Source organism: Lampetra planeri, chromosome 23 (assembly GCF_965212315.1).
Source record: "Lampetra planeri chromosome 23, kcLamPlan1.2.h2, whole genome shotgun sequence".
Lineage (NCBI taxonomy): Eukaryota > Metazoa > Chordata > Hyperoartia > Petromyzontiformes > Petromyzontidae > Lampetra > Lampetra planeri.
Genome location: NC_136129.1, coordinates 10,337,353 through 10,348,626, shown reverse-complemented (window position 1 = coordinate 10,348,626; position 11,274 = coordinate 10,337,353). Strand labels below are relative to the sequence as shown.

The window sequence follows — 11,274 nt, the reverse complement described above, 5'->3', positions numbered from 1 at the left end:
TAAAATGTTAATTTTCATTTTTTATATTTTTTAAAGTGATTTGTTTAGCCTTTCCTATACTTTGCACTTCCATCGTGTTTTTGTATCGTTTGTTGTTATGAAGTTCTGACCCCGTGCCCCTACTGGACATCTGTGTGGGTGGGGGAGAGAAACAAAGAGCTTTATAGCTCACCGGATTCCGATTCTGACCGCGACCAATGGGGGGGGGGGGGGTTGAGGGTGGTTGTTGTGGTGGGTGGGGGCCGGTGAGCGGTCACGTGCGCCGCGCGGGTCCAATCAGAGTGCGCGCCGGGCGGGGCGACGCGAGGCTATATAAGGCGCGGGCTGCGGCGTCACGCGGCGCAGTCGCGCGGCGGAAGGAGGCTCGAGGTGGATGAGAGGGGGCCGCCCGAGGCGTGGGCCGCCCATAAACAACAACACCACCACCACCACACCGACACGCACTCAAATCACAGCGGTAGACATTTGACGAGCAAAACACAACCCGTCGCGGGCTTGTTATTTTTGTTGTTGTAACGCTAAGTGCTATTTAACATAAAAGACGGGTAACATTGACTCGGGCGGCGGTGGGTGGGTGTCGTCGCCACAGCTGTCAGAGCAAAAAAAAAATCGCCGTTCGTGGTTCAATAAAAAAAATATTAAAGGGCGGGCCCGGCCAGACGACCCGGCGCCCTGGGGTGGGCGGGCGAGCAGCGCAGAGCCCTCGCATTTATTCATTAACTACGCCGACAAACAATCACAGCAGCAGCAGCAGTAGCAGCACGCACCCGGCTAATTAACGACGCGAAATCAACAACAAGCCCCGCCAGCCCAACCCGGCGAGTCGCCATGGAACTGGACGATGGCGTGCTGTACCAGGACGACTGCAACGTGTCCGTCATGTCGGAGCGGGTGTCGGGCCTCGCCAGCAGCATCTACACGGAGTTCGAGCGCATGATCCGGCGCTACGACGAGGACGTGGTGAAGGATCTGATGCCGCTGGTGGTGAACGTCCTGGAGAACCTGGACGCGGTGTTCACCGAGAACCAGGAGCACGAGATCGAGCTGGAGCTGCTCAAGGAGGACAACGAGCAGCTGATCACGCAGTACGAGCGCGAGAAGGCGCTGCGCAAGCAGACGGAGGAGGTGGGTGGTGGGGTGAGAGGGCGAGTAGGGGAGCAGAGCGAGTGGGTGCCGAGGCTGGGTGTGAGCGTGTGACTGTGGGGGTGAGTGAGGACGAGGTGGTGGAGAGGTTTAGTGGGTGAGTGACTGAGCAGATTGGTGGGTGGGTGGGATGGATGAGAGGATGCGTGTGTGTGTGACTTGATTGTGGATGGGTGAGTATGAGGCTGAATGGATTAGTGTGTGAATGTGGGGGGCGAGTGAAGAGGAGGTGATGGAGAGGTTTCATTGATGGGTGAGCGAGTAAGTTGGTGGTTGAGTTGACAGATGGGTGGGTGAGTGGATGGGTGGGGTGGGTGAGAGGATGCGTGTGTGACTTGAGGATGGATCTGTGAGGGTGGATGGGTTTGAGTGAGGGCGAATGAGTCGATGATTAAGAGGTTTCGTAGATGGGTGAGCGAGTGAGTTGGTGGTTGAGTTGACAGATGGGTGGGTGTGTGTGTGCTAGCGAATTCATGTGCGGGAGAGTGAGTGCTTGAATTGGTGAATGGCAAGTGGGTGGGTGAGTAGATAGGTGGGTAGGTGGGTGAGTTATTGATTGGCTGAATGGATGAGTGGGTTTGTGGATGGGTGGACTAGTGAGCAGGTTGGCGAGTCTGGGTGTACGAGTCCGTGTGTAGATTTGTCCATCACAGGCGCTAAACGTTGTTTTCTCTCTTGGGTGTCCCCTGCAGCGGTAGCGAGGTTTGATGACACTGACGCCACGGGGACCCGTTATGACCTTTGCGTTCAATTAGATCGGCATGCACATCGTTTGCGGAGCTGGCCACGACGCGGCGAAGCCTTCGTCCAGCAGTGGATAGGCAATGCACAATGAGCGACAGAGCCGAGTGTCACGTGTGCGTCAGGGTTGACTGAGCCCTATCATCATCATCCCTCTGGGGTTGGTAAAATGAGCACCACCTGCTGAGGCTGGACCTCTTGATGGCAGGTCACCAGTGGGGCTGTCTGTCCTCTGCACCGACTCCCCCCCCCACCCTGCCAGAGCAATGACGAATCTCCCAACATTGGCTAGAAACGAGCACAGACCCATTCATTGCTCGTTCGGGAGTGAGGAACGTGCATATTTGACATTGAATATGCGTATTTTGACGTTACGTGGTACGCAGTACACACCGCAGATGTATTGTAGCTAATGGACTTTAATTGGATGCGTTTTAAAATGTTCTGTTTTGCACAAATGCGTTAATCAGCACCCAGAAAATGACATGACATCATCATGAACCATGGTCAATCCACTGTTGGATGAAGGCATCCCCCTAAGCCACCGCCACATGCCAAGAGAGCAGTACATTGCATACAAATTGAATGGCTGTATAACGTGGCCACTTGCAATACTATAGAAATTAAATAGGCGTGTTGGGATGAAAACTAAGGTCATTGCAGAATACGAGCAATTTGTATTTTAGCAGCAGGAGAGCGACCCTCCAGTTTTGCAGACAAAGGTGGGCATTGAAAGCAGAAGAAGTGATTTTGGAAGCAGAGAGATCGAGAGAAAGAGAGATATTGGTCAGTGTCAACACGCTTGAAATGCGTTTATCCAGCGAAGGCCGTGGGGTGATTCAGCAAAAGCAAACACAAATGCCTTCGCAGCATCAGGCAGCGCCAGTCCACCGCTCGTGGGCCTTGTACAATGCAATATCACGGCGGTGGCTGCTCTCATTTGTCAATGCATCCGTTTTACAATCCGGACTGCACAGGGCTTCAATTCTCGTGGAATCATTTTCCTGGACCCCCTCCAACTGCTTTGACCCCCGCGGCCGCCACGCCGACAGCAAGGGGTGTGGGTAGGGGGTGGACAGGGAAATGTTTTCTGGCGCTCAGCCCCAGACAGCTTCTGGCTGAAATGAAACCCAGGCATCCTGCGGCGGCGGGCGAGGTGTGGCCCTGATGATGGCCCTGCTCGCTCGCAAGCATTTCACTTCTCGCAGTCATTTCACTGAAATCCATTCTCTGCCAAATTATCTCGATTGCCTTGAGTAATGCCACAGGCAGGGGCGGTGGGGGGGGCAGCAGTTCCTGCAAGTATAGGTCTGTGCGTCTCGCTCGTATTCGTCGCAATGCAAATCGCGGCATGTTTGCAAGTGCCGGTGTGTGCGCCGCCATGTGTCACACATGTGTCACACATGTTACACAATGTTGCGTGGTTGTGCCCGAGAGGGATTGTGCGTGCCATGCCAACTGCAAGGATCTGGTTGAGCACCGCAGTCGAGTCGTGGCCATGCCTGTCCGGTTGCCTTGGTTTGGCCGCCGCTGCGTTCAGCCCGGACATTGTTATTCTGTGCAGCTTCAGGGCGGATTATTCACGTCCCAGGATCGTGAGAGGTGGCAATGAAATTTAGGCCTTCATCCGGCAGTGGATTGACCACAGCTGATGATGAATGATGATGAAGGCTATCGGATGATATTCATGCGGCGCTACTGAATTTGTGCGTCCTATTATTAATATAATTAAGCACAGACCATTTCTGCAACATTGGCTGTAGAAAGCCTCAAGAAAGATGAATCCACCTTGGTGGCGTCGTAGCCTCCGATTAGCACGGTTGGCTACGTATGGTGCGAAAGAAGTTCAACATACGTAGATATGAACGGTGAGCCGGTGCCAAATTCCCTTGCCGAACAACACGGCCCGAGCAATCGCGTTATCGGCGCTCAAGCGCACGAGTACAGTCGATGGGGCGAGCCACAGTTCATGGCCATTTCCCAGGCCTGTGAAACACTAGCTAAGGTGCTTACAGGATGTGGATCCCTGTTTTATTTGTAATGCCTTGGATTATGATGCTTACATCTGTTGATGTTTGGTTTGCCTTGACACCGGCGTTAATGCGGATTCGTAATGCAGTTACAGAACCTCTTGCCGGATTCCCAGAAAGGGCTGACCACGTTTTACCGTGCTCGGGGTTAGCGATGGCACAGCGGCTCCACGTGCTACAATCGAAATGCTGCGACCCGAGTTGGAGGCAAGTGACATCTGAACCGGTCCTGGGCCATTTCCTTCACCAACCCACACTGACCAGCGTGGTGAAGGATGGTCAAATAAACCCCCATAACCGACGCGTCGTGGGTATGCGTTCATCCAGCATTGGATTGATAGAGAACTGCAAAGCGAAGGTCCAATGCTTACGGAATGCATCGCATGTTTTATAGAAATGCATTGCTATATCTGTATTTTGGGCAAGGTTCAAGACTTGTCACGTTGTATCTCTTGCCAAGTTGTGCGATGTTTAGCCAGAATGACGAGTGACCCAAAGGCTCTCATTGCTTTGAGCATTCTGCGATGGAAATGTGATCAAATGTTAACATCAGTTCGTCCTGGTCATCTAAGTTTAAGTTGGGAAAAATGAACAGAATTGTTTGTGCATGTAGGCATGCTTTGACATAAGGGAGTGGTAGTGCAGTAGTTAGTGCACTGCGCTTGGATTTGAATTCCCACTCAAGACCAATAACAGTGGCAAATATTTGAACCGATTCTAACTTTGACTGAGACGACTCCGCCTTAGTTGTGCACTGGAGATACAAAGGAGGCCTGGCGTGTTGTTTGCCACCCACCGACCTCGTGTGCCATGCCCACATTTGATAGGAGCTCGCTAGCAGCTCTTGCCCCAACAGTCTCTTAAAGGCTATGTTTGACGTAGGAGGATCATCTAGGATTTCAACAGAAGGATGGCAGCCTTTGTAACAATGATTTGGGGTTTGAAAATAAAATTGAGAACATTGTTTGGCATGCCTATGCTCAAAATGTCGTTCATTTGGAGAACATTAACAATGCTGCACAAAGACAACGCGATTGCCCAGTCGTAACAATGCCGGTGTCGGGTGTCTGTCACGTGGGCACGGCCCGTCAATATTTTATTTTGTTTCCCTTTGAACTCGCTCTGCTGTTTTGCTGATTTCCGTTTAATCTGTCGGGTTTTTAACTTGGCAGGTAAAATGTAACGACGTTCAAAGAGTCGATCTATCCTTTTTATATCTCTCCTCTTGCAGCAGGCACGGGTCCTCGTTATATTATCCCTTTTGTAAGACGGACTCTGGTGACGAGTTGAAAATCGGGCGGTTTTTAAATTGCCGCATGCCGCTTTTAAAGTTGCAGTCAAGGAATGAAACGCGTCTTGGGATCTGAAGCAGTGTGGTCAGCTCGTGTGCACGTGCCTGCAGTGTGGACCACAGGAAGTGGCAGCGGCTTGGGAGGGGAGGCCATCATCCAGCAGTGGATTGACCACAGCTGATGATGACACCCATTTGAGTTTGGTATTTTGTTTCGTCTGCCCATTATAGAATTCTTCAATCACAAATAAAACAAATTTAAGTAACACATTTTGCTGCATCAAACACTTTGGCATTCCATGTAGTCTATAATTTGTATGCCTTCTTGAGTTTGAATTTGTTGTCATACCTACGATATTAAACATGCCTTTAGAGTATTTGGCGGCTGTACATTTCCACGTGATAAGCCACTTCGTTGAGCTATCATTTGTAGCCAGATCGCTTCTAAAATAGAGCTACATAGCTCAGTGGGCCTTACCTGCTAAAATAAAAATCGCTCAATAGTGAGAGTATAAACGGGTTCTCAGATGTGCTTTTGGGTTGTGCTGCATTTTGTTGAGCGTGATGGTCCCGGAAGCGCCAAGTAGCTCCCAGCGATTCGTCGTCGGTCATCGAGCCGAGCAACACGCGCGAGAACAGAACGGAGAGGCGTACGGCGGCAACCGCGAGCCAAGGACAAAAAAACCTCGACTCGGTAGTATTCAACGTATTTCTTAGCAATTTTGCAAGCGGTAGTATTTAACGTTCTCGTCATTTTGTCAGCGGTTTCCGAAGTGAACTGGAAACCTTTGGGCCAAGCGATACAGATGAGGCAGTAGTAATGTAAGTCGATAGGCGATACAGAGAGAGCACATGCAGCGCGGGCGTGTGCGAGCATGACGAGCCAGCTCCCTTCCCGGGCGGTGGCTCAGCGTGGTGCATTTTTAATGTTGTTTTCGCCATCACGGGCAATGTGGGGAGGGGATCCTCTTAATGGGTGGCGGCGACGATGCCTTGCGCTGGGCTGCCGTCTACAACAATGGCAACTTGTCCGCCGGAGAATGCTCGACAGTTTTACCTCGGATCTGTTGTGAAGCTAAAGTCAACCAAGTCCGTAATCCTTTTGGGTGGGGGGGGGGTCAGTAAAAGATGTTCACCACTGCCACCCGTGCAAAGGAAGGCATCAACAGTTGCGTAAATGGTGAACAAGAAGAATGGATTCAAGCAGGGGACTGCATTCCGGCACCAACACGATTTGGCGTCTTCTCAGTTATTTTGAGCTACGGCTTTGGCGGTGCGGACACGGAGGCGGGCGGGGGGGGCGGTGGAGGGGGGGGGGGGTCTACCTGCACACGAGGAGGTCCAACGGCGAGTCGTACCGTGCGGTGAAGCGTCTCTCACCGGGGGAACTCCTGGTCGCAGACGATGCTGCGAAGCCAGCTGGAGAAAGTTCATGCACCGTTTTTCTCCTTCGGTCGCGATCGGCATCAAGACAACTGCAGTCGTGGGTCAAGATGTTCACCAACTGCCGGTAATAAACCCTTGATAATGCTTCTTGAGGTGGTCAACAAATTCTGCTGCTTTGGATCCACCGTGACCGATGGTAACCTGTCGCTCGAAGAATAATTAATCGTCGGCATCGGGAAGGCAAGCCCGCCACACTTGGCAGACTTGGGAAACGTGTCTGGAACAAACGCCGAGTCAACAGTTCGGATGGAAATGCTGATCTCCAAAGTCCTCGGTACCCTACTGTACAGTAGTGAGATATGGACCACTTACAGGCACCAGGGGAAGAAACTGAATCGCTTACACCTCCGCTGTTTGCGTTGCATCCTTTGTATTGCCTGGCAAGACAAAATTACCAATGCAGATGTACTTACCAGGGCCATCTTACCCAGTATCCCTGACCTCGTAAACAACGGCGGCAATGGCTTGGACATGTTCACAAGATGGGCGCATGCCAAAGGACGTGCTGTACGGTGAGATACCAAATGCCAAGAGACTTGTAGGTCGCCAAATATTCCGATTCAAGGACGTCTGCAAGGAGGACGATCGAAAATACTTTTTTGTTTTAACATCAACGTCGATGAGTGGGAAGCTTTGGCAAAGAGAGAGGGCAAACTGGCGCAGCAGCAGATTCTGTGGCAGGCGCGCCACGGGACTACGACGTGAGCTGGTTTCAGCAACTCTGGGACCAGCGCGTGTGTGGACAGGAGCGACGCGCTGGGCCTTGTCAATCAGAAAGTCGGCAGCCGTGACAGAAGCACAGTCAATCACAGGCGCGACAACGGCGGCAGGCTCGGTCGTGTGAAGATGGGCCTTTGCAGTCGTCGCAGGTAGTGTTCCAATAATTTCAACCCTTTCCCATGAAAAGTGAAAGCTGAAAAAGATGCTATACGGAATACACCCCGCAGTAATATCCACGGCAGCCGCTGGATTCGATCCGCAAACTTATAAAGTAAGCGGCGCTGCCGCTAGGCCGTGGTTACGAACTCGGACATGGCAGGTAGCCACCTCGCGTATCGCTGGGGGTGTTTCTTGAGGCTGGCTAGCCTGCTTTGCATACAGCATTGTTCAGCTGTTGAAGGCGTTGCAGTCGCATGTTTGAAATACTTCCCATTCCACTTCCTTCACACCTTGAAGAAAAACGTGACTTCCCCTTTCCAATCCACGCTCGGTTAGCAACGTAATGTTCTGATGTACGCGACAGAGAAACACTGAGATGGCAGCCAATACGTGGTGCATCCACACACTGCGACATTGGCCACACGGGATGTTATAAAAGCTGGAAAACTCGAGCTGGCTCACATTTACTGCCCGCTTCTCACTTCACTGCTGGGTGAGGGCCTCCCGACACGGCCCACTTTGCGGCCCGTGAAGTATATTTGACCATACTCCACCACGCTGGTGAGCGCGTGTTGGTGAAGGTGGAGGGTGAGAGTGCAGAACAAAGTGGGTTTTACTGCACTGCTCCCTCTGCTGCCCACAACGCCGAGTGCACTGCTCCACTGTGTGCATGGTGGTGATTACCCATCCCAAGCGCTCTCCAGGCTCAGCCCTGCTTAGCTTCCCAGGTCTGATGAGACCAGGCACATTCCAGGGGATTTGGTCATAGGCTTGTTCCTGCACGTGTGATGTTATGCTCGTAACACTAGGCTTATAAATGACTCAGCCTGTCCTTTGGCATAGACATGAAATGTGTTAAACGGTGTGTGTGCACTCAAGATGTTGAGTCCCAGGGACTGCTCCATTTTTGTCTCAATTCTAATGTTTTGGACCTTTTAGTCGGTTTATCGGATGAGCGTTGCACGTGGCCGATGGTGATGCGATCTCGCGTAGGTCTGCAAGTGCTCACTCGTGGCTCCCTGCTGGGCTTCAAGCACAGGGCCACATCGGTGTGGGTGGCAGGCAGCACTCGCTCCAAGCCATCCCTCGAAGTGCAGACATTGTCCTTATGTACTAACGCCTGTTTTACTCGGGAAGGCCTGTCCTTCCAAATTTTTATCTAGGAGGGCAATGTTGCTGCAGTGTGTGATCCCAACTGAGCAGGTACATTTTTGAGTATTGGGATGTTTGGCCAATACCAGTTACAGAGAATGTTTTTTTATACTTTGAGAGGAAACCGGAGAACGAGGAGGAAGTCCATGCAGAACAGGGGTGGAGAGCTGTGATCATCAAGAACAGACCCTACAACATATAACGGACACAATGACCGATCCACAAATACGAGGGAGACATCGCCGCGATGCACTCCCCTACTCCTGGCTTGATGGGCTGAATGTGAAATTGTTGCTCTGCGTCTACATCAGCTATATCAATAATAAAAAGACGAAGAAGCTGACGACGACTGTACACACTCCAGACAAAGGTGGCCCCCAGTCGAGAATCGAACCCAGCACCTTGTTGCTGCGAGGCACGATTGTTACCACACCGCACCGCCCTTCCGCCGAAGAATCGTTGAATGGCTGAATGCCGTGCTCTCGGGCAGCCGCCCTGCAACACGCGGCCGTCCGTGGCCGCGCGTTGAGATTGCGTTATCCTTCAGCACAGTTGGGCTTCCTTTCAGGGCACGCATTAACGCAATGGCTCAGCCTCCCGGCCACTTGCAGCACAAAACAACTGGCGCCGAGCCCCTGGCTATCGCTACTGCGCCGTCATCCGTCGACTTTGAACCATCGGTACACGGCGACAAGACATTAGTTTTTGGAGCAAGTGTTTATGAGAGTGCTGCTGCTGCTGCGTGTTAGGAGATTATAATTGTCATGTATAACTGCGTTATACGACCTCGGATTGCTCAGCTGGCCGTGACGCTGTCTTAGTTTTAGAGAACGACAGTCATCTTTGGCACATTTTAACTCGTCGATTGCCCCTTTTCAAGGGAACGGTTTCTACCGCGCTGCACTGTAAGCAGTTAAAAGCGCAGCCCCGCAGTAGCTCACTCACGTCACTGCTGACGGAAGGGTTTTTGCTAGGGGGAGCTCTAGAGCGCCCGCCTGTCTAGATTATGTTTTGGCCTACTGTTCCACACTGGCCCAGACGTTTTGGGAGAGGGCTGCGCTTTACCTGTACGGTGTCGGTGCCGTTCACCTGGAGGTCTGCACTTGAACACGTTTAGAGCTGAGCATCCACATTGGATGCTTGAAAAAAGTCACCAACACCCTGACGTGGTAATAATAATCTTTCTTTTATAAGGGGCCTTTTCTGCCGAGATATCCCAAAGCATAGTTCATAAAAAATATATAACTACACACAAGTAGAAAAAAACATCCTATCGAAATACAGTAAACGCTGGTAATAATAACAATATTGATACCGACACTCAATATTAATAAAATGAAGAAGTATCAAATAAAAGCCAATATTAATCATCATTACCCTCGCAGTAATGGGTAGTTTGAGGCATAATGGGGGAATAATCCCCACGTCCGGCCACATTAACATTGCATGGGACCGGCTTTGAGAATTTCAACCTTTGCACGCACGAACCACGTCCCCGGCACATCGGCAGAGGAGTGCACCGGTCACGTGACGCGCCGTGGAGGAGGTTCCCAGGGTTCACCGCTCCTCCTCGGCCACTGCCGCCGCCGCAATTCTCCTCATCCCAACAGCGTGGTGCCGGCAGCGCCGCGTCTTGGGGGTGCGACGGTGAATCCTGAAGGGCAAACCCGGCCACCAGGGGGGGGGGGGGAGTCGGGGGGGAGCCACCGATTCAAACGGCCAAATGAAAAGTGCGCGCGCGGGCAAACGCGCACAGGATCACGGCATTTATTTTTCATGAAGTGCTTTTGCAAAAAAAAGATGACTTTCCAATCATGCCCCATGACAATATTGGTGCGGTCATGCTGTGTGGAAATATGTATTTATATAGATTGGTGGAGAGGTTTTGTCGTTATTGTGAAGATACGTGATGGGTCCCAGGAGGGTACAGACCGACACAATGTATCGGGAGCATCGCAATTAAGCAATCTGATGCAACTTCCCATCAGCCTTGCTCATCTCGTACCTAATTTGCGATTCAAAACACGAAGTGCCACTGTATATTTCCCGTACAGACACACACGCATGCCATCGGTCGTTTTGTCTTTGCTAATTAAGTTAATGACGATCTTTTTTTTCTCATTGGTTTGCAAAAGCAAATTGATCGATCGATGGCAGCACCTGACGCAGGCTTGTTGGAAAGGTTCGGCCTCATTTGCACGCAGTCCAGTCGCAGTCAACGCTCCACAGCCTGAGCCATCGATCCACAAACTTTTATTCTGCACAAGAAAGCAAAGTAATCTTATTCCCCACCACGGCAGTGCAGCCGAGTTTGAGGCAAAATGGGTTTGTGTTTGGGGAGCACGAGCGCATCGCACCGAGCCTGGCAATCCAAGTTCAATTCTCAGCCAAATCCCCTCCCCCTTTACGCTTAAGCAGACCACATTTGTCCATAGAAGAGGTTTTTCGGGTTAGTTTGCGTATTTTTAAATGTGTCGTTAAACCCGCCTCCGTCTGACGCAGACAATAAGTACGGGTCGTCACGTCAACAAAAATGTGGCAAATCGTTACTAGTTCAGCACACTGGTGTGTTGGAGAGTAAACCCACAACAT

At 51.4% G+C, this 11,274-nt stretch overlaps 1 protein-coding gene across 15 annotated transcripts in view; it reads left to right on the top strand.

The window, feature by feature from the left end:
* The first annotated feature begins 342 nt into the window (after positions 1 to 342).
* Positions 343 to 11,274, top strand: part of LOC144726481 (C-Jun-amino-terminal kinase-interacting protein 3-like) — a 58,710-nt gene continuing 47,778 nt past the window's right edge. For all 15 annotated transcript variants that reach the window (XM_078605238.1, XM_078605243.1, XM_078605242.1 and 12 more), the window contains exon 1: positions 343 to 1,125. In XM_078605238.1, the coding sequence (XP_078461364.1) occupies positions 829 to 1,125 (297 nt within the window). In that variant the 5' untranslated portion in view covers positions 343 to 828. The remainder of the gene's footprint in view (positions 1,126 to 11,274) is intronic.